Here is a 23,902-nt window from a genome sequence, read left to right as displayed (position 1 = left end):
TAAGTATCTTTAAGGCTTTTCTCTGTTAAAAATGTTCAGTACTTAAGAACTGCTTGGAAAGTAAATGTCCTGTAGAGTGGAAATATAATAGAAAGAGCAAATGAGAACCATGACACCTGAAATCATGTCTTAATTATTTGACAGTTTGTTTAAGTCTGGGCAAGAAAATGTACCTCAGATTCCTTATTACAACAAAGTACAACAGAAGGGCTGAATTTGCAGATCCCTCCTAGTGCTAAAACCTTACAATTTTATTTTTTACTTAGCAGTTTCTTAATGACTTGTTGGAAAGTCAGGCTACCCTCTTATTTTCTGTACTTGTTCAGGTTCAAGAGTTAAAAACTTAAGATGGGGAAATAAGGCTTTGCTTTCTCTAACTGATATTTTCTGACTAGGTACTTCGTAACTCAGGAAGACCTCATTTATTCCCAGTAATATGTTTTACTAAACTCTTTCAGGTAACTTTAAAAAGACTGTGTGGCTTAATAGTAGATCATGGCTTGAACTCAGTTTTTATTTATTGTTGTTACTAGAAAATTTTAGTGAGGTATTTTTCTTTGTCTCTGTAGTTATCAGAGACTGTTACAGACGATTGCTGTACTTGAAGCTCAGCGTTCTCAAGCAGTCCAGGACCTTGAAAGTTTAGGCAAACATCAGAAAGAAGCACTAAAAAATCCCATTGGATTTGTGGAGAAACTCCAGAAGAAGGTATATATTGAGCACTTTCTAAGATTTATTAAGATATATTTGGTAATAACTTGATTTTTCTTTTAATATGGATATACACTTTTTTAAATGTTTAATTTTTTTCCCTTCTACTACTAACCGTACTACTGAAGAAAGGATATTGCCTTTCCTAAGCACCACCCCCCACCCCACAAAATATACTCTAATGAAAATAGTTGGGAGGTTTAATTGGATATTTATATTAGGAACTTGATGTTCCATTCCCTAGCCATTTTTAGGATCTTTTCCTATTACCTTTCCCGTCTCTGGTAAAAACGAAAAGAGGGTTTTCCTTCTTTACTGACCTCAAGATTAATAAGGCAAAAAGAAAATATACTTCAGGATTTATTCACTGCTTAAGTTTTGAGGTACTTTTGTAATTTTCCATATAGCATGATAAAAAACATTGGTGATAAAAATGAAAACTATTTTAAATGTCTTTAAGGTTGCCAAGTCCATGAGGAGGAAGTATAAATTTTACTTAATTTTGTAATGTTCTTTACTTTGGCGTAAAAATTCCTTTTTTCTTTTTTCCTTAAAACAGAACTTTTGTATTTAACAGTTAACCATTTGAAAGTGATTCATGTTTTTATAACTTTTTTGTGGGTAATGCAAATGCGTATTTATACTGTAGTATGTATCTTGAATTAGGCATTCACTAATTTAATAAATTTGAGAGGCAAAGTATTAATCAGCATTGTGTGAAAACATTAATACTGAGAAATTATAAAAAAGAACCTTCGTATTCACCTTAAAAAAACAAAACAGTAACAATGTAGTTATTAGTTACCATTTTTTAATGAGTCACAAAAGTGGTCTACCAGGTGTTGAGGGAACAGCCCTGGGGACTTTGTTTCCTTTAGTTGTATTAATTTATTATTTGCATTTTTCTAGCCATATTATTTACTTGGCAATCATTACTTTCTCTTCATGCTTTAGAGCGTTGAATATCATAATGAATATGGAATTTATAAGTTGCTTTGTTAAAACTTCTGAACTTTTTTGACCCTATATACCCTCTCTATACTGTGAGTCTGTTTAAGTGTTTATTGATCTACATTGCCATAATTAAACGTTCCTAGTACAAAAAGATTACAGTACTTACAGTGGTTACTTAAAATTGATTCCACTAAAATAGGTGATAATAGAAAAGTTATTATTAGTAAACAAATTTACTGACCTTGACCTTACTTTATTCATGTTCTCTGGTGGGCAAAAAAGTTGCAATTAGGCTTTTTTATACTAGATTGGTATGCAGTTGGTTATTTGTTGGTTTTCCATTTCCAGGTTTAGTTTAGAACTGAATTTCTTTCCACTTTATCTCAGAGATGTGATATTGACCTTCTTAACAATTTTTAACCAAAATGTATGCAATTACATTAAATCCAGATACTTAGTAATTGTGAAAGACTTACATTCCTTGGAAAGAAATTTTTGTCCAGGACTTAATTTAAAAGTTTGATTTTTGCATTGTGTGTGTGTGTGTGTGTGTGTGTGTGTGTGTGTGTTATATACAGGTATTTTGACTTAATGATGGGTTATGTCCTGATAAACCCGTCTTAAGTAGAAAATACCGTAAATTAAAATGCATTTAATACACCTAACCTACTGAACATCATAGCTTATAGCTCACCATAAAGGTTCTTGGAACGCTTAACATTAACCTCCAGTTGGGCAAAATCATCTAACACAAAGCCTGTTTTATAATAAAGTGTGGAATGTCTCATGTAATTCATTGAGTACTACACTGAAAGTTTTAAAAAGGATGGTTGTATGGGTACAGAGTAGTTGTCAGCGTATAGGTTTTTTACCTTTATGATCCCATGACTAACCAGGAGCTGTGGCTCACTGCTACTGCCTAGCAGCACGACGGAGTGTATTGTACTACATATCACTACCCTGGGAAGAGATCAAAATTCAAAATTCGAAACATGGTTTCTACTGTATGTGTCACTTTTGCACCATTGTAAAGTTGAAAAATCCTAAATTGAACCATTGTAAATTAGGTACCATATGTACTTAATTTACTTATTTCTTTAGGTTTACGGTACTAATTAAGTTGTTGACATGTGATTTGTTTGTTTAAGTGGACATTTAAAAACTCCTAATTGAAATTAAGGAAACTTGTGGTATGTATTGGTATGTAGAATGCAAGGAACATTTAAGGCTTACTCACATCCTTTGATATTACTGTTACTATTTTAAAAGAGAGTCTTATGCAAAAGTTGAGCCAGTCTAAGCTGTGTACTATTATGATGATGGTGATAATATAATATATCATAAGCAAAATAAAAATTAAGAATTCTTAGGGGCGCTTGGGTGGCTCAGTGAGTTAAGCCTCTGCCTTCAGCTCAGGTCATGATCTCAGGGTCCTACCATTCTGTGAGTTCTTGACAAAAAATATAAACCCATTATGTAACCCAGATCCCTATCTAAAGATATTTATTATAATCTGATTTTAGTAATTAAGACAACTAATGACATCTCTAAAGATGGTTGGTTAAGTAACTGAATTCCAAGTTGATTCAGTGTGTAGTTTTGATACTCAGGATGTCATAATTTTTTGTATATGTGATAAGAATTATATATGTGAAAGTAATTGTTTTATGAATAAGTCATGAACATGGGGGTATATTTAAAATGAGTTCTATGTGTCAAGTCTCGTCTTTTGCAGTCAGACACATTTCATATGCTGTTCTTAAAGGTAAAACCTCTCTTGGTTATTTATGTTTTAAGTGTATTAGTTACAAAGTGCAGTATTCTATATAGTTCAGCTTTAAAGCTATATCTAAAAATAGTGCTTATGTCTTATCAAATTTATTCTTCTTCTACTTGCTATCATTTTACTCTTTAATGTTAAGACTGTATTAACTTAATTGGGTGTTGGATTCAAGCAGTGAACAGAAATGCCTAGGTGATGATAATTTGGATTTGGAGTCCTCTGAAAATTTGGCTGTAATAGATAATTTTTTGAATTAAATTCAGACTGTCACTTTATTTTTTTTCTCCCAGGCTGATATAGGGCTTCCATATCCACAGAGAGTTGTTCAGTTGCCCGAGATTGTATGGGACCAATATACCAATAGCCTTGGGAACTTTGAAAGAGAATTTAAAAATCGTAAAAGACATACTAGGAGAGTTAAGCTAGTTTTCGATAAAGGTAAGAAATTACATGGTAAGAATTTAAATAGAGAAGTATCTGGCAGTCTTACTTTGGTAATCCTATACATGGTCTTCTTTTTAGTAGGTTTACCTGCCAGACCAAAAAGTCCTTTAGATCCTAAGAAGGATGGAGAGTCCCTTTCATATTCTATGTTGCCTTTGAGTGATGGTCCTGAAGGTTCAAACAGTCGTCCTCAGGTAAACAGTATAAAGCTTTGGAGCAGGAAAATTGGAACTATAGAAAAACTATTTTAACATTTCCTGGTTTATATTCTTAAAATTTAAGCAGTCTTTCATTGAAGATAGTGGGGACATGAACTTTGAAGTTAAGAGAAATCTGGGTTGGAATCCCAGCTCTGCCACTTACTAGCTGTGGAATGTCAGTTGGCATTTATATTAAAGCCTCCAAGCTGCAGTTTTGTTTTGTATGAAATGGGATTAATATTACCTGTGTTGTAGAGTTATGTGAGGATTAAATGAGTAGTGCATGTAACATAGTCCCTACAGTGTGTGACATGTACCCTTTTATCCTAAAAATAAGAGGTCTGTGCAGTGTTTTTTAACCAGAATTTGAGTCCTGGCTTGCCACTAGTAGTTAGGGTGGGTTCAGAATGGAAGAATAACGTTTCCTTTTCTTTAAGATGAAGTTGCTGTCATCTGTATTATAGGATTGCTAGGAGTATAAAATCCAAGTGAAATAAAGGAAGGTGAAAACATTTTGTAAACAATTTTAAAATACACATTAAATAATAAATTTACTAAAATATTTTGAAATTAATTTTAAAAATTCCATGATATGGGGGGGTCTGATAGCTTTGTTAGTTAAGACCTGCCTTTGGCTCAGGTCATGACCCCAGAGTCCTGGGATTGAGCCCCACACTGGGCTATTTGCTCAACAGGGAGCCTTCTTCCCTTCTCCCTCTGTTGCTCTCCCTGCTTGTGCTCTCTTTCTCTCAAATAAATAAAATCTTTTAAAAAAATGTAAGATGTGTTTTCGTTAGCTACAATCAAATGGTAGTCTTTGTTATTTTTGACAAAAGCCCTATTTTATATACAGATGATAAGAGGACGCCTTTGTGATGATACCAAACCTGAAACATTTAACCAACTGTGGACTGTTGAAGAACAGGTAATGTTTCTAAATTGTGTAGGTTAAAGAAAAAAGGTTCAGATTAGAGTCCAGATTATGACTAAAGTGTATATTGTTGTAGATGATCCTTCTTAATTAAGAACTGAAAATATTAAACTTATATCTGTATACTTTTTTTTTCCACACTTCAAGAATTTTGGATTCTGAGAATATATGAATTGAGGATGATTTTTAAAGAAGGAGTCTGGGTTATAGGAAGGGGATTGAAAAAGAGTGAAATGGGTGGAATAAAGTGTTCGTAATATAGCTTTGAAGGAGAGAAAGACCTGGGTGGGGCCACATAAAGCAGTGTGTCAAAGTGAATTCTTGTTTTTATTATGGAGGGAAGCTGACAAAGCCATGGCAGAGTATTCTGTTACGGTTTGGCATGTGGCTAGGATTATTCATGGGTAAGGTTTGAGACACATCTCTTTTTCATACAAGGATTAACTCCAGAGCTATAATGAGTTCAGCAGTTTATGAGAAAATTTAGGAAATTCATTTCAAGCATCCAGATTATTCTGCATCTTCAGAGCTGTGGGACAATTTAGGGGATAAGTAAGAATTTAAAAATCAGATATTTGAATGGAACACCACATGTGGAAAGGAGGGAAAAGTCCCTTTAAATGTTCTGTCTAAATCCGAATGAATTTAGATATTTTTGTCAAATCTATAGGAGCAAACCCATACATAGTCTAGCAAGAAAAGATGGTCAGTGGAAATCATTAAGATGTATAAAGTATTAATTAAATTTGGGGCGGGTACTGTGTTTTTACTTAAGTGAATAGAAAATCTTACAAGGTTTTTCATAGATTTATTCTCTAATCTCATTTTTCCTGTGAAGTCTTAATTTCCTTAATGGAAATTTTTCCTACTACGAGGATTTCTAGTAACCTAACCCCAAAATTTGGGGAGGGAGATAGTTGAAAAGGAAGTGTGAATGTATTTATTCATTTATGTAAATATATTTATTTATGGCATTCAGTATTAAACTTTCTTAAATTTGGTCTTCTGTTTCTTAGAAAAAGCTTGAACAGCTACTCCTGAAATACCCTCCTGAAGAAGTAGAATCTCGACGCTGGCAGAAGATAGCAGATGAACTGGGTAATAGGACAGCCAAACAGGTAATTGAGGAGATGGTCCCATATTGTTGGCAGGTTTTGATAGTTTTTTGGTGAAAGATAGTGCAGCTGACATCAAATCTGCTACATCATTTTTTAGCTACACAATGCTATAATACAGTTTTCTATTTTTTTATTTTATTTTTTTAATTTCTGAAACCGCTTGAGATAATTCTGTTTCAGTCATTACTGAAACATTAGAATGTAATGTAACTTAGTGTCTCTTGAATGTTTAGTGAGTTGTATACTTTCTGGTTGGACTATGCTGATAGATTTGTAACATATATAGGAAGTATTCTTTGTCTTTCTAAAAAATCTATCAGTTTTTTTCACATTATCATTGAGGTTAATAGATGTATTTTTAATGGTATGAGCATAAGCATTCATTAGTAGAAAATATGTATTTGGCTTTGGAGTCAAACATATTTCCTGTACTTTAATGATTTTTTTGCTCTAGATTTTAAAATATAACTGTGTTTGTTGGCAGTTTAAAATTATTTCTAGATTTATGATAAATTTTAAGTTGTCAGCATTCATTAAGATACACAAGTATATTTTAATTTTAGAAAAATATTGAGGTATTGCATGTCTTGTGATTATGTTAAATGGCTTGTCATATTTCCTCAGGTTGCTAGCCGAGTGCAGAAATATTTCATAAAACTAACTAAAGCTGGCATTCCAGTCCCAGGCAGAACACCAAACTTATATATATACTCCAAAAAGGTAAAAAAAAAAAAAAAAAAAAAATTAGAGAAAGTAAACTTTAGACTTTAGATTAAATTTAAAGTCAGAATGCTGTGTAAAAGTGTAGGCATTTATCAGAACAAAGTTGTTTTATTTTTAAAATCTGACTTACTCTAATCATTTTGTTATACTGGTCATGGACACAGGGTAGGATTCTGTTATTGCTACTCCATGAAATCGAATGACCTTTATGTTCATTATTTTCTTAGAAATACTTGAAAGATGTAGATTAAATGTATATCAGAAAGTCCTTTGTGATGTTAAAAATTTTAGGGTATTTGACTCTTCATTAAACACAATGAGTTTCTGTTTTTAGATATGCTACATAAATACAAAAATAGAAATGTTTATTAAAATACACTATTTAATCCTCACTATAACTCTAGAATTGTAGGTGGTATTACCACTTTCACTTGCACTTTACTAATAATAGTTAGAACATTCAATAACAGAATAAAGCTATGTCAGGTACTGTTCTAAAGCCCTCCCCCCCTTTTAAAATTTTAATTAAAGTGGGGAAGAGGGAGAAGGGGGGTTGGGGCAGAGAGGGAGGGAGAGAGAGAGAGAGGATCCCAAGCAGGTTTCATGCCCAGCCTGGAGCCTGACAATGGGGATCAATCCCACAATCCTGAGATCATGATCTGAGCTGAAAGCAGGATTCGGACACTTAGCTGACTAAGCCACCCAGGCGCCCTTACAATGTTTTTATAGATGAGAAAACTAGGCCTCAGCAGACCTGGCTGGCTCAGCAGGTAGAGCATGTGACTTGATCGCAGGGTTGTGAGTTTGAGCCCCTTGTTAGGTATAGAGATTACTTTAAAATATAGCCTTAAACAAACCAAACCAAAATAAAAAAACCAGCTAGGCCTTAAAGTAAATGGAGTCAGTTGAGTCTAAGAACCACTGATCTCTGATTCTGATCCCAGGCCTTTTCTACTATTCTCTGCTACTCTTTACAGTGAAAAAGCTGTTACCTTCTCCTGCATAGACCACTGCATCAAACTGTAGCCAGTATTTTGCTTTAATTGCAAAAACTAAAGCACACAAATGGCCTCTTTTATTTCCTGCTATTTCCTCTCCACCACCACTGCCACCCTTCACATGAGAAGGTAAAGGCGTATCTGATGCTGTTAACCCTTCTCTATTACGGCTTCCTTATTGTTTTATGTGATTTTACATTAAGAATATTGTCTGTACAGCTCCATGTTTTACAAGTTTTGTTTATCATCTTTTTACCAAGTTTTGGAAGCTTGTTTTAATTTGTCAGTTGATTTAAATATTTTGGATTCCCCCCAATATAGCATTACTTGTATCAAATATGTAGAGTTCATCTTGTAACTTTGGAATGTTGGAACCTTGATATTTAATTCAACAGCTCTAATTTTCATGGTTAATTTCCAAGTTAACTTTAGATGTGTTGGACACCTTATATTTTCACAGCTAAGACTAGGAATGATAAAGGAATACTAAAGAAACCTAAATGTTGGGGCGCCTGGGTGACTCAGTGGGTTAAAGCCTCTGCCTTTGGCTCGGGTCATGATACCGGGGTCCTGGGATTGAGCCCCGCATCGGGCTCTTTGCTCAGCGGGGAGCTTGCTTCCCCCTCTCTGCCTGCTTGTGATTTCTGTCCGTGAAATAAATTTTAAAAATCTAAAAAAAAAAAAAAAGGAAAGAAAGAAACCTAAATGTGTTCCCTCCTTTGGGTGCACTGACTTTTAAGTTAGCATTTTAATTATAGCAGTGTAGCCCAGCCACTGACACAGCGATTCTTTCCCATGGTTAGAGTTTGAGTTTTGGAACAGTAAAATGATGGTTCTGCCTGTAGCTGAGGTTATTCTTTGTGGCTGTACTGTCTGTGAAGAGAGGCAGTCTATACAGTGGGTTGAGAGTGAGGGCTTTGGTCCCTCACAGGCTTAGTTTGTAATCTTGGTTCTACCACTATTAGCTGCAGCACCCTGAACAAGAAACGTAACCTCCATCTTTAAATTAGAGGTGATAGAGGAGTGCTGTGAGGATTAGATGACATTGACGTACAGACGCCTAACAGTGTTAGATAGGATTTTTAGACATTCGTCGTGTTGTGGAAGTGTTTTTTACTTGATTGTTTATATCTGGCTTAGGCTGTGTCATCCTCCCTGATCTTCTGTAAGATGTCTGTAAGAGGAGTGTTCAGCATTTGAGTATCAAGAGTATGATCAATGCTGGGGATCCATATACAAGCTAGATAGCACGTGATCTGTTGTACTGTTGTTGGGATATTCCCCCTACATTTTTTTTAATCTAGTTGTGCTTTTAAAATTCTAGGTAATATAGAAAAAAAAAAACAACCACATAAGACTATGCTGAAGAATAGAGCTGAAATCCTTTTAATAGACTTGGAGGGAAGTAATAGTTATATTTGAGCATCTTTGATTCTTTTCATGATTTTCCAATGTCTCAATTAAAAATTTTTTTTTCTTAGTCTTCAACAAGCAGACGACAGCACCCCCTTAATAAGCATCTCTTTAAACCTTCCACTTTCATGACTTCCCATGAACCACCAGTATATATGGATGAAGATGATGACCGATCCTGTTTTCATAGCCACATGAGCACTGCTGTTGAAGAAGCATCAGTAAGTTACCTATTTATATAAAATGAATATTTATCTATGTGTTATTCAGATCAGGGTACAGAATGAGAGCACCAGAATTTTTAAATTATTCCTACCCTTCAGAGAATGTTGGTTTCTTTTAATTGCCAGTCAGATTTATGGGCTTTTTAAAAAACAATGTATTGTTTTAAAAAAAACCAATACATTGTTAAATTGTTATATATTAATAATATATATCATTATATATTTAGATATAACATGTAAATGAGAGGAAACTTAAAAACATGCAAAAAATAGAATAGTATAATGAAATATATATGTGCTATATATAATAATAAAAGAAATTTTTTGAATATATGCAAAAATAGAATAGTATAATGAACCCACATGCATCTGTCACCCAACTTCAATAGTTACTAGCTTGTTGCAATTTTATTTTCATCTGTATTTCTTACCCACTTCCATCCTGGGTTATTTTGGAGCAAGTCCCAGACATAACAGAATATTATTACCATGTTTATAAAAAGGTAATTCTTTATACGATCAAACATGTGCTCAGTTCACATTTCCCCAGTCATAAATTACAATAGATTTCCTCCTTTTCTCCTTCCCTTCCCACCACCCTTTTCTCTTAGGACTTTTTTGTTGAAAAAGTCGGTCATTAGAATTTACCACTGTGTATATTTTGTTTGCTTCTCCTTGTTGTCATCTCTTCTGTCTTTCTATTCCCTGAATTTTTTGTAAATTGATAGTAGGTCTAGATAATTGGTGTCATTTAGAAATTCTGTTTTTCTGCTCCCTGGATTTTCTATAAATTGAAAGTAGGTCTAGATAATTGGCCAGATTCAGATTTGTTTTTTATATTGTTTTTTAAGACTTATTTATTTGAAAGAGAGAAGTGGGGTAGGAGGGAGAGCATGAGCACAGGGTGTAGGAGCTGAGTGGGAGAGTTTTAAGTAGATTCCATGCTGAGCACAGAGCCTGATGCCAGGCTCGATCTCATGACCCTGAGATCACAACTTAAGCCAAAACCAAGAGTCAGACTTTTTAAATTTTTTATTTATTTATTTTTTATTTTTTGGTAAAATTTTATTTATTGGGGCACCTGCGTGGCTTAGTTGTTGGGCATCTGCTTTTGGCTCAGGTCATGATCCCCGGGTATTGGGATCAATCCCCGCATTGGACTCCCTGCTCAGCGGGAAGCCTGCTTCTCCCCATGCCCCCTGTTTCTGTTCCCTCTCTCACTGTGTCTCTGTCAAATAAATAAAATCTTTACAAAATTTTTTCTTTACATTTATTTGTTTGAGAGAGAGCACAAGCCAGGGTAAGGGCAGAGGAAGAGGGAGAAGCGGACTGCCCGCTGAGCAGGGAGCCTGGACTCGGGGCTCTGTCCCAGCACTTAGAGGTCATGAGCTGAAGGCAGACACCTAACAGACTGCCCCCCCCAGATTTGTTTGTTAGGGCAAACAGGACTACTTAATGAGTACTTTCATCAATCTGTTTGTCTTTTTTGTTTTTCGGACATAGTAGATTCATTAATTCATTTGATGTTATAAAATAGTGATAGTCTTTCATTTCCTCATTATTTATTTGAGAGACTATTCTGTGAAGTAACTCCCTCTTCATCAACTTTTGATTACCTGAAGGTACATATGGAAAAGGCAGTGTAACTGCTTGATTGTTCCCTTTATTTTCTTATTTTTAAAATGATTGAGGAGCACCTGAGGGGTGCAGTTGGTTAAGCATCCAACTCTTGATCTTAAGCTCGGGTCTTAATCCCAGTGTTGTCAGTTCAGGTCCCTTGTTGGGCTCCATGTACTTTATAAAAAAAGAAAATGAAGTACTTTATTTAGATTTGGAGTTTAAGTGGAGGAACGCAAAAGAAGTGGTAGTCAGGTTGGCATTAAAGGATGAACAAAATTGAGCCAGGTGAGGAGTAGATTAATATATGTAGTAGATTGAATTTGATTTAACTTTTGTTTGGTTGATTTAATTAATTTATTTTAAAATGAGAACCAGTTTAAATCAGTCTGATTATTTTGAAATAGCTATTCGAATGTATATTTATGAAGCTACTAGTGGTAAAATTTACAGATTTCAGTTCTCTTCAGAAAGGCATTATCTAGAGAGAGATTATGATTACATGTATGTACTTCCATACACTTTTAAAATCTGTACACTATTTTAGCCTCATATGAAATTAGTCATAGTATTTCCCCTTTAAGTAAACTTGAAAATAATTATAACAAGGAGCTCTGTTTATGGGTATTTAAAAAAATTTTTAATTGTGATAAATACATAACAACCTTTAATTTACCATCTTAACTAGTTTAAGTGAATAGTTCAGTAGTGTTAAGTACACTGACATTTTTGTGCAACCAGTCCCCAGAACTCTTTAATTCCTGGAAAACTGAAACTTCAGAACCATTTAACAGCACCTCCCCATTGGCTCCTCCCAGTGTCTGGCAGCTACCATTCCACTTTGTTTCGATGAATTTGGCTACTCTGGGTACCTCAGAATCATGCAGGTTTTGTCCTTTTTGGCTGGCTTATGTCACTTAACATAATGTATTCAAGATTCCTCCATCTCATAACATGTATCATTGTTCTTTTTAAAGCTGAATAATATTTTGGGGTATGTATATACGTTTTGTTTATTGGTTCATCTGTCAGTGGTACGTTTTGCTTTCACCTTTTGGCTATTGTGAATAATGCTGCCATGAACATAGGTGTACAAATAGCTGTTAAGAGTCCCTGCATTCAGTTCTTTTGGGTATATACCGAAGTAGAATTGCTGGATCCATATGTTAATTCTTCATTTAAGTTTTGAGGAACTGCCATACTGTGTTCGGTAGTGGCTGCAACATTTTACTTACCAGCAGTGCACAAGGGTTTCGGTTTCTCTGCATCCTTGCCAACGCTTGTTGTTTTATTCTTCTTCTTTTTTTTTTCCCCCTTTGGCTAGTAGCCATCCTGCTGGCTATGAGGTGATTTACCTTTTCTTAGTCTTTTTTTTTTTAAGATTTTTATTTATTTATTTGACAGAGAGAAATCACAAGCAGATGGAGAGGCAGGCAGAGAGAGAGAGGGGGAAGCAGGCTCCCTGCTGAGCAGAGAGCCCGATGCGGGACTCGATCCCAGGACCCTGAGATCATGACCCGAGCCAAAGGCAGCGCCTTAACCCACTGAGCCACCCAGGCGTCCCTACCTTTTCTTAGTCTTATTGGCCAAATTTAATAGTATCCTTAGACCTAAAATGCAAATTAAAAAATTTGGCAGTTTTTATTCTGTATTTGCTTAAAATATTTAATAAATTTCATTATAAGATTTCTTACCCTATTATTTAGTTAGGCCACATTGTATTTATTACATTACTTACGTTGTCATCCTCAGTACTGACATAGGCAGGTAATTTAACATCTTTAATTGACAAGAACTTGAAATGGGTGAAAGGTAGTGTGAGATTATAAAGAATCTTTTGTTAGCTGAGGACTTGGGAGTTGTCTCTGTAGGTAGGTAGGAAGTCATTGGGAGATTTTAAGCCATTGTGGGGCTTGCGGAAAGAGTGAATACTCTAGAGGAGCAATTTGAAAGATATTATTATGTTTTTTAAGGATTTTATTAATTTATTTGACAGAGAGAACAAGCAGGGGGAGCAACAGGCAGAGGAAGAGGGAGAAGCAGGCCCCCATGGAGCAGTGAGCCCAATGTAGGACTCAATTCCAGGACCCTGGGATCATGACCAGGGCTGAAGGCAGATGCTTAAGTGACTAAGCCACCCAGGCACCCCTGAAAGATTTTATAAAGTATTAAGTAGTGACAGATTTTGATGGATTAGATAAAAGAGTGAAAAATTAAGAATAACTCTTGGATTTAGGCCTTAGGCTGCTTTGTGTATAAAGAGTTAGTTAAATATTGAGGAAAATCTGGGTTTGAATTACCTGACTTTGCAACTAGTTAACTATGTGACCTTGTGTAAATGTTATTATTTCTGTAAACACCAGTTTCCTTGACATAAAAGAAACACTGTAGTTAGTATTACCTAACATGAGGAATAGGAGGAATGGGAGGGGTAGGAGTTGTCTGGATCAGAACTGATAGAATGTGGATGTGGTCAGGGAATTGGAGATGGTTACAGGAACATTGTGGAAATTAGTGACCATGGGATCAGTCATGAGGTAGCAAAGGAAAAGAAATGGAGCATTGATGGGCAGAGCGCAAATAAATTGGGAGAAAAAGTCAGAAGCAGTTAGTGATTGGTCTGTCAACTTCAGCTTCATATCTTTTTGTTGTTTTTAGTATTCTGTTTTTTATACTCTATTCTGAATAATCATCTTTTGTAATTTAGTTTATCCCCTTGGGTAAGATAGGAATGTACTGACTTGGTCATTGGCACTACAGAGCAGAGATTCGTTTGCTCATTGTTTAGAAAATAATACATTTATTTGAGGAAGCATAAAAGTCTTTTAGAGAAGAGGAGCTTCCTGCAGATCAGGTAGAAGTAGATTATAAGGAGTATCTCAGATAGCCATTAATGTGTTGGAATGGGGTTGAGTCTGCATTAATGTGTAACAGAGATGGGAATCATCCTCTGGTACTTTGTTAGGTGGCCTACTACAACTCAATATTACTGTTGCATTAAGAAGCCCTCCACAGTCTGTTAAGAGGCCAGTGCTTAGTTTCGGCTCAAGTTGTGATCTCGGGCTTGTAAGAGCAAGCCCCACATCAGGCTCTCTGCCCAGTGTGGAACCTGCTTGGAACCCTTTCTCCTTCTCCCTGTGCTACTCCACCACCTCAAATAAATGAAGATGAAGAAAAAAAAAAAAAGCCCTCCAAAAATATTAGTCTAAAATATTGCTAAAAGCAGACTAATTTTTTATGAGTCCTTAAGGTGAGGTATCTTAAAAGTAAAAAACATTTTGTTAATAGAAAAAAATACCTATGTCTGTCTGTCTGTCTGTCTGTCTTTCTTAAAGACTATTTATTTGAGAAAGCAGAAGCTGGGGAAGTACGAGAGAGAGAGAGAGAAGCAGGGAGCCTGATCTGGGGCTTGATTCCAGGACCCCCAGGATCATGACCTGAGCTGAAGCCAGATGCTCAACTGACTGAGCCACCCAAGCACCTCTGTGTCAGTATTTCTTGTACTCAGTTAATTTTAATTATCAAACATTTTTGTTTTCTCTTTTATTCTTTATTAGGATGAAGAAAGTATTCCTATTGTGTATAGGAATTTACCTGAATATAAGGAACTATTACAGTTTAAAAAGTTAAAGAAGCAGAAACTCCAGCAGATGCAAGCTGAAAGTGGATTTGTACAACATGTGGGCTTCAAGGTAAATTCTACTGTTTATTCAAATTTTGAAAGGGTGATAAGAGATATTTAAGATAGATTCTGGAGTTTTAAATTCCAGACTTCCCAGCACACAGATAAAAGTAAGTTTAGTTCTAGTCCTATTCATTTAACTATAGTGTATTAGGTACTTGAATAGGTTTATGATTCAGTGGAAAGAAGACAAACATAGAAGCATCTATATTTTGAGGTAAAATATGAGATGTTTTTGTCTAGCTATTTCTCTTTCTTACTCCCATCTTTACTGAGATATAATTGACAGAAATTGTATATATTGAAGGTGTACACAGTTTTAAGTACAAAAATATTATCTCATATTTGTATGTGTGTGGTGACAACACTTAATATATACTCCTTTAGCAAATTCCAAGTATATATACTGATTATTAATCCCATGCTGTACCTTAGATCCTCAGAATTTACTTAGCTTATAATTGAAAATTCGTATCACTTGACTAACATCTCTCCATTTCTCCCATCTCCCAACCCTGGGCAACCACCATTCTCCTCTCTGCTTCTATGAGTTTGAGTTTTTTGTTTTGTTATATAAATGAGGGCGTATATAGTGTTCACTTATGTAAGTGAGCACTTGTTCCTTTCCGTGGTTTATTTTACTTAGCAAAATGTCCTCTACTTTCTCATCCATGTTGTCACAGATGACAAGAGTTCTTTCTGTTTTGTGGCTGAATAATACTCCCATCGTGTGTGTGTGTGTGTGTGTGTGTGTGAGAGAGAGAGAGAGAGAGAAGGAGAGAGAGATTTTCTTTGTCCTTTCATCTATCAGAGCTGTTTCTCTTTTTGTTGCTATTGTTCATAGATGAGAAATTTCTTTTCCTTTTTCAGGCTAGTTGAAGTACATCCATTCATTCCAACCAATTTTGAAATACCAGTTATGTTCAAGACACTTTGCTTAAGTGCTAGGGACTAAGTAGTGAACAAGATGGACTTAGTTTCTGTCATTCTGTTTTCTTCTCATAAAGAATTTAGTTAAATTAGTAAAATAGCTCACTATGACTAAGAGCATACTGGAGAGTAGTGAGGCTATTGAGGTGCCTTGGAAATTTGCAGAGGAGTTTAACTTTCCTTAAAGGGTTGGGGAACCATTGAAGGAGTTTAGGCAGCAGGTAATATGAAATTTACATTTCAGAAAAATCTTTCCTATTACTTATACTATTAGTATTGATAATCTTTAGGAAGCCAGGGGTGTTAGAGTGGATAATCTCTGACAACTGTATTGTTAAAATTTGCAAACAGTAATGTATTCATGTGTGTTATTTATGTAATTGAAAAAAATTAAGTGATGGAGAGGATGATCATTCTGGACTTAGTATGGAGAATGGATAAGAAGGCAAGGCTGGAGGCAGGGAGACTGGCTAGAGACTCTCCTGGTAATTTAGGCAAAAGATGAAATTGTCCTGGGCTTGATTGGTGGCTGTGGAAATCGAGAGAGATTGACAAGTATGAGAACACTTTTGGCTTTAGAATTAACTATATTTGATGAGATTGGAGGAAGTAAAACGAGACCAAGAACTATGGAATTGCTTGTAGTGGTTACATAAACATACCAATATGTGCTGTGACTGATACACAGAAACTTAAAATTATTATACTTCTGAACTTCTAGTATGGCCATTAGCCAGACTATATTAAATGATTTTTTTCTCTTGGTCTTTCCATAACCCTGCTTCTCAAAATTATGCTGTAAGACCTAGCTGTGGCTTGTTTACTTATCTATCAGCCGCTCTAGTTGGCCTAGAGAAACTAGAAATGAGATTTATTTCCAGAATTGTTCAGTAGAGACTGAGGACTACCAGGATGCCACCACACAGGGAAAGAGTTAGATCTGCCTTTTCTTTATGATGGGCTTTGGTTATTAGGATCATCAGGCTTTGGAGAATAATTCAGCAAGATAAAAGTGTAGAGAATACCTTTGTGTTTACCTGGGTTCACAAATGATAGCTTGTTCAGTAGTTCTGTAATATATTTGTATAGTTTTAACTATGGCATTAAATCAATGGTGTTTTTTTTTTTTTATTTGGCAGAGAGAGAGAGATCACAAGTAGGCAGAGAGTCAGGCATAGAGTGAGAGGGGAAACAGGCTCCCTGCTGAGCAGAGAGCCCGACTCGGGGCTTGATCCCAGGACCCTGAGATCATGACTTGAGCCCAAGGCAGAGGCTTAACCCACTGAGCCACCCCGGTGCCCAAATCAGTGGTTTTCAATTACAGTCATTGTACACTGGTCTGAGGTCCCTTTAAAGTAAAGAGTTATTAATAAAATGTCCACATTTGCAAGTGACTTACTTAAAATTTTAAAAAGTGAGTTAAAGAGTACACTTGCATGATGAGCACTGAGTAATGTATAGAATTGTTGCATCACTATATTTTACACCTGAAACTAATAGAACACTCCATATAACTATACTGGAATTAAAATAAAAAACTTTAAAAAATTTTAAAAAGCAAATTAGGGGTGCCTTGGTGTCTCAGTCGGTTAAGCATCTGCCTTTGGCTCAGGTCATGATCCCAGGCTCCTGGGATCGAGCCCCACATCAGGCTCCATGCTCAGCAGGGAGCCTACTTCTTCTCCCTCTGCCTTCTTCTACCCCTGCTTGTTCTCTCTCTCTCTCTCTGTGTCAAATAAATGAACAAAATTTAAAAAAATAAAAGAACTGAATGACTAACCACACCTTAAAAAAAATAAATAAAAATAAAAAGTTAATTAAAGCATATTCAAGGTTAGCCCGAAGTTATTATAATGTATGTGTCACCCACCTGTACATCCATCTTGAATGGGTGGAATTGCTACTAGTTTGCTAGAAATTGTATCTGATTTACAACGATTTTTGTGTTATGCTACTGTCTAGTGCATGGGGAAAGAGATGTTTTTATGTACATTATGTGTTTCCCAGCAGGAAAAAAAAAAGGCTTTGAAACAGTGTAGCTTAATATTTTTTCTCTCTGAAACTTTTACAGTGTGATAACTGTGGCATAGAACCTATCCAGGGAGTTCGGTGGCACTGCCAGGATTGTCCTCCAGAAATGTCATTGGATTTCTGTGATTCTTGTTCAGACTGGTAAGTGTTTTCTTTATGATGGGTCTCACACTTTGACATAGAGCTTTTCAGCTGCTAGTGAATTTGATTTCCAAACTACTTAGAGAATGACAACATTTAGTGGATTAAACCTTGTTGTTCTAGGCAATTAAGAAATTTTCTTGAATTATACCACATCTCAGATAACTTTCTATTAGAGATTTTGGTAGATTAATGGATTTAAACATGTAGAACTGTGAGGAAGTTTTGTAATATCTAGACAAAAATGCATCCAGTGCCATCTAATGATGTGTCTCTGTGTATGTGTGTGTGTGTGTGTGTTTTCTTTGCAGCCTTCATGAAACAGATATTCACAAGGAAGATCACCAGTTAGAACCTGTTTATAGGTCAGAGACATTCTTAGACAGAGACTACTGTGTGTCACAGGGCACCAGTTATAATTACCTTGACCCAAACTACTTTCCAGCAAACAGATGACATGGAAGAGAACATCATATACTAGTCCTCTTCAACACATAGCAATGGTATCATTGTGAATTATGTGCACAGTTTGGAAAGATTCTCTGCTTTCCCTGAAATGACACTCACAGCATGACAGCTTCCTGAGTGTTCTCGTCAAGTCCAGCTCTGCACCGTTGTGGCTCTAGATTACTGTTCAGCAGCTGAGCATTCCTGGTGAGCAAAGGGTTTCCCTGGTGAATTTCTCACCACCACCCTAAAGCCTTTTAGGTGGTGATCTTAAATGGGTGAGATGGAAACGAGAGCACACATTAAAGAGAGTAAATTCCAAAGGTTTCAAAGAACTCGGTCATAAATAGGATAATGAGAAGACAAAGTATTTATCTTAAAACAGTTTAGTAGCTTTCAGTTTTGTGAAAATAGTTTTCGGCACAGAAGCTGACTTCTTAGACAAAGTTTTAACCAATGATGGTATTTGCTTCTAGGATATACACTTTAAAAGAACTCACTGTCCCAGTGGTGGCCACTGATGGCCTTTAGTACATCGGAGCTGCTTAACCATATTGATGTCTAATTTCTTTTAACCACAATGAACTGTCCTTATTACCAACAGCGAAGCACTACAGGAGGCAGCTGTGGCATTGCTTCCTTAACCAGCTCATGGTGTGTGAATGTTAGACAATTGTCACTCAGATATATTTTTTAAATGTAATGTTATATAAGATGATCATGTGATGTGTACAAACTATGGTGAAAAGTGCCAGTGGTAGTAACTGTGTAAAGTCTCTAATTCACACCATTAATTCCTTTAAAATACACAGCCTTCTGCCTCTGTATTTGGAGTTGTCAGTGCAACTCATCAAAGAAAACTGCCTAATATAAAAATCATATATATGGTAATAATTTCCCTCTTTTGTAGTCTGCACAAGATCCATAAAAGATTGTATTTTTATTACTATTTAAACAAGTGATTAAATTTAGTCTGCGCGGTGAGCAAGAGTTCACATGCATTCTTTTATACTGCTGGATTTTGTTGTGCATCATTTAAAACATTTTGTATGTTTCTTCTTATCTGTGTATACAGTATGTTCTTGAATAATGTTCATTTGTCAGGAGAACTGTGAGAAATAAACTATGTGGATACTGTCTGTTTATATTATAGAATGCTTGTTGTGACTTCCTTTTGGTTAGATTTTGGATTTTTTTAACTAGTGTTGAAACAACAAAATTTTTTAAGGGGTTGCTTTACCTGTCTGTCCTTTAAAAAGAGTAAGAACTGTAGTATTACGGAAATGTTTGAACGTGAGAAGGTCTGTGAAAAGATGTAACATTTTCACTCTGTGTGTGCTGAGACACTAAATTAAAGTAGGCTACAAAAAGAACACATACCATGGTTAAAGAAAATGGGTATTATTAATGTCCAGATGTGAAAGCTATACTTAGGCTGAAAAGTTTTATTCTTTTTGATGAAAGTAAGCCCCCTTCATATGTCTAATTTAATCAGATGGTTTTTGAAGATCACGGTATTCACTGGCAATTATCAGTGACTCTCGGAAGAGATGGTATAAGTATTCTAAGATTAAATATTAATTCTCACCTTATTTTTAGAGTTTTTTCCAGTTTTAAATCAAGGGGACATTATTTACTAATCCTTCAATGTGTTGTGAGGCGCTAAAATCATACCTTCAGTTTTTTTTAATTGAAAAAGTAGTATAATTTTAAATATAGAAATATAAGGGTTTTATTTTAATCTTTTTTTTAAAAGATTTTATTTATTTGACAGAGAGAGACAGCAAGAGAGGGAACACAAGCAGGGGGAGTGGGAAAGGGAGAAGCAGGCTTCCTTCTGAACAGGGAGCCCTATTGGGGGCCTCATCCCAAGACCCTGGGATCATAACCTGAGCCAGAGGCAGATGCTTAACGACTGAGCTACCTAGGTGCCCTGAAATAGGAGGGTTTTAAAGTAATATATTGATTAAAGATTATTGATGATGTTGGTAAAATATATTGCATCAGAAAGAACAGGAAATGGACTTAGCTTAACCTCTCACCCTGGAATTATTAGTTGGGAGAAGAGAGAATCATTAACATTTGGGCATTTTGATACTAAATGTTAAGTGAATATGCCAGGAGTTCTACCTTCAACTTGTAGCAAGACAGCAGCACTTGATGGTAACTTCCGTGTTTTATAGAAATAGTAACAACTGGTTTTGGAGAACCATTCAGGTCCATTCAAAAAGTCCCATAAAGTATAAAGTATGCTTTGGAAGAGGGCTGTGTCTGATACAATTCTGATGTAAACAGTACACTAAATAAATCCACTTATTTAGTGGATTAGTTCTCAAGATTTGAGAACTTTGAATGGCAAAGAGGATTATTTTCTACTTGAGTAAAGATATGTTTATTTTGCATTTTCCAGTTCCAAGCATATAGTCCTCCTGGCTTCAAAATGCTGTAAAGGGTGTAGTAGTAGTAACATGTTATCCTTTTACTTTGCTGACTGCAGGAGTGGGCAAGGCTGTCTTTTCAAGTAGTCCTTCCATCTCTTATAAGGAAGGAAGTATTGGCTTTAAGAGATAACATTTTAAGTGGTATTCAGTAGGTCATATTTATTTCCTGAGATATGTTCAAGTTATTTGCTAAGAACTGAAGTAATTTTGAAGAACACCAAAACCACTGCTCTAACGTTTAGGCAGAGGAGGTTTAGATTGGTGTGGTGTGCACTAATAGTAATAGCAGTAATATTTCAGTGCTTACTATGTGCCAAGCAAGCATATGGTAGCAGATTTAATTCTCACTACCTTAGGAGAAAACTGTTGATTATCCTGTTTTCATATGAGGAGATCTAACCAGAGAGGTTAAATAACTTGCCCATGGTCATATAATTCATAAAGTTTAACTTAGACGGATTGCTCCAAAGTCACCACCTAGTTTCTGGAGCAAGAATATTCCATCTGTGTCAGGTGTCACAGGTGGAAATGTGCAGGGGTTACTTTTCAGTCTTTTTTTCTGGTGTGGGGTGGTTCCTAGAGTTACAGACCTGAGCACAGGTCCAGGTTCGTGGAATGGAATAGAGCAGGAGGTCTGTGGAGGGGGGGAAAGCACTGAAATCGTCGGCCATGGTGAATTAGAAAACCACACATACATAGAATTTACATACTCTAACTTGACAGCAAACACGTGGTCATGAGGCTTTAGGCAAAGTCTCCTGTCTGAGACAATCTGTTTCTATGCATGTTTGGTGCCTCTCACTTAACCTAACAGTATGCCTTATCCAGTTGTCTCCCCTTCCCCCTTTTGTTTGAATTATATTACAGAACACAATTATATACTGAGATGTGAAGAACTTTTTTTTTTTTAAGAAAGTAGTATATCACAAGTAGTAAGAATAAATACTGTTTTGTGAAATTCCTTTTTTAGTTGTAACTGTGGCATGCTACATAAACTGAATTTCTTAATGTGGGTAACAAGAGTTTGAAAGCCATTGTTCTAGGTGCACTGGATAGAACTGGAAGTCTCCAAATAACAAGTAGGTTATTTTTTTTTTCCCGTAAAGATTATGAAGGTTGCCCTTTTTAGGTTATAAAGTGTTTTTATTTCTTAACTTTGAAAATATACTTCTGTTGATATGACTCCCCCTCCCATGACTTTTTTTTTTTTTTTAACTTTTCATGTAGCCGATTAAATTTTCAAGAGTGGTATCACATTTAGCTCCATGAGAACAGAGACCATCTATGTCTGTCTATATCCCTATGGCCTATCTGGCCTATTTTCAGTAAATATTTATTGGTAGTCTGATTAGTGTTTCCATGAGTTACATTTTTTCTCTAGGAAGGTAGGAAAGACCACTTATGTCTGAGTGTGTCTGTGAGTGCCTGTGTGGGGCCCTTAGAGGGCCTGCCTCAGAGGATCTTTCCAGGGCTCTGAGAAGACTGAAGAACTTCATCCTAGCTTAGCTGGAGGATGTGGTTCAACCCTGAGAAAGTGATGCCCTAACTGGGTCCCCAGTTAGGCCCTATGTCTTGATTCTCTGCCATGTTCTTAGAATGAAAGGGCACTCGAGTGGAAATTCTGGGTCCCAGTCTCAATTGTAAATGAGGGATTCAATGATGTTGACTAAAAACCACCTTTTACTGAACACTAGGAGCTAGTGAATGATTTCGATGTATTAGTAACTTGTGTAACCCTCACAACCCCTCAGTAAGGGTGCTTGTTATTACGATCTCTACTATATAGGCGAAATCACTAAGGTTCAGAGGATTTAAATGTTAGCTTTCAGGAATAATTGCTCCGTGTGGGACTGAGGATATAAAGCTTTGCCCTTATAGAGCTTTATAGTCTAATGCAGAAGAATAACAGTAAAAAAGTACAAATAAAATGTTAAGCAAAGTTAAGCAGAGATAAAATGCTGTGAAGAAAAAAACCCTTGAAGAAAAATGATGGAAGAATGGGGACCCGTCTGTCATTTTAGATGGAGTAATCAAAGAATGTCTTGACGACAAGTGTAAATTTGAGCAGAGACCTGGACAGAGTGAGGGAATTAGCCTGTGGATAACCTGGTGGAAGAGGTGGAAGGATTAGCGACAAGGATCCTGATGGAGCAGAGAGCTTGGCTTGTTCAGGCAACATTAAGAGGGCCAATGTAGCTTGAGCCCAGTGAGCAAGAGGAGAGTACAGTTGAAGGGGTGATACAGGGTAGGGGGCTGGAGCAGGTGAGGCCTTGACTGTAGACCACTGTAAAGGAGTGAGATCGTGTTTTAATGTCTTATTTACATACACACAAGGTATTTTGCTAGACAGACCCCTTTGAGATCCTTTCCTGCTTTAAAATCCTGTGACTTCAAAGTAGTGAAGCCATCCACGTCGGTAAAATGTTTTAGCAGTCTGTTGCATCTCTAGATACTCTTCAGGGGCAAAGTCATTCACCCCTGCTAGTTTGGGTTTTTGTTTGTTTGTTTTTTTAATTTCCCAAGTCGGCAGCCAGCTATAGCCATAAAAGTCATGGCTGGCCCTGTCTGCTGCCCGGCTGTCTCATTTCCCTGACTCAAGTTGTCAGAGCTGTTGCAGGCATGGACTGTGTTTGCCAGTACGTGGTATGTGTTTAAAGAATGTTAATCCCTACAGAGTCATTTTGTGTTTTTGGCATAACTGATAATTTTCCTCCTCTCTCTCTCATTTGCTGAAATGTTCCTTGTGCTCCCCTATAGAGAGTGTGACAACTAGGGGTAGTAATGAAGGATTTGACAACTGTGTGAGTTGTAGGAACATGCCCCTTTTTGGTAATAGAGGCATAATTGTAACCAAAGAAGTTTAATTTCTTCTTTAGCAAACACTGACATTTCTGTTTAAGAATGACTGCTACAGCAAAAGGAAATACAAAAATTACCATGTATCATGAGTACACTGAGAATTCTCTCTGTAATAGCTCAGAACTGATCTATGGCCAAAATTAAAACCATATGAGCATATCCTAAATCTCAACTATTACTGTGTTTGCTTCTCTGTTTGAAATAAGGCTTCAAGTGCTTTCCAGAATGATGTGTTACAAATAAATAGAAAAAGAG

At 36.1% G+C, this 23,902-nt stretch overlaps 1 protein-coding gene across 18 annotated transcripts in view; it reads left to right on the top strand.

Annotated features, from left to right (window-relative positions):
• The window catches only part of ZZZ3 (zinc finger ZZ-type containing 3), a 119,964-nt gene extending 100,467 nt beyond the window's left edge, over positions 1 to 19,497 (top strand). For 10 of the 18 annotated variants that reach the window (XM_082686612.1, XM_082686598.1, XM_082686613.1 and 7 more), the window contains 10 exons: positions 570 to 708; positions 3,739 to 3,886; positions 3,971 to 4,086; positions 4,946 to 5,017; positions 6,040 to 6,141; positions 6,766 to 6,861; positions 9,344 to 9,496; positions 14,674 to 14,808; positions 17,800 to 17,900; positions 18,212 to 19,497. In XM_082686612.1, the coding sequence (XP_082542738.1) occupies positions 570 to 708; positions 3,739 to 3,886; positions 3,971 to 4,086; positions 4,946 to 5,017; positions 6,040 to 6,141; positions 6,766 to 6,861; positions 9,344 to 9,496; positions 14,674 to 14,808; positions 17,800 to 17,900; positions 18,212 to 18,356 (1,207 nt within the window). In that variant the 3' untranslated portion in view covers positions 18,357 to 19,497. The remainder of the gene's footprint in view (positions 1 to 569; positions 709 to 3,738; positions 3,887 to 3,970; positions 4,087 to 4,945; positions 5,018 to 6,039; positions 6,142 to 6,765; positions 6,862 to 9,343; positions 9,497 to 14,673; positions 14,809 to 17,799; positions 17,901 to 18,211) is intronic. The other 8 variants (XM_082686603.1, XM_082686599.1, XM_082686601.1 and 5 more) reach the window with 1 other exon arrangement.
• Positions 19,498 to 23,902: the final 4,405 nt, after the last annotated feature.

The sequence above is a fragment of the Mustela nivalis genome, assembly GCF_964662115.1.
Source record: "Mustela nivalis genome assembly, chromosome: 10".
Lineage (NCBI taxonomy): Eukaryota > Metazoa > Chordata > Mammalia > Carnivora > Mustelidae > Mustela > Mustela nivalis.
Note: the sequence above shows the minus strand (reverse complement) of the source record. Positions and strands in the feature narration are given on the sequence as shown.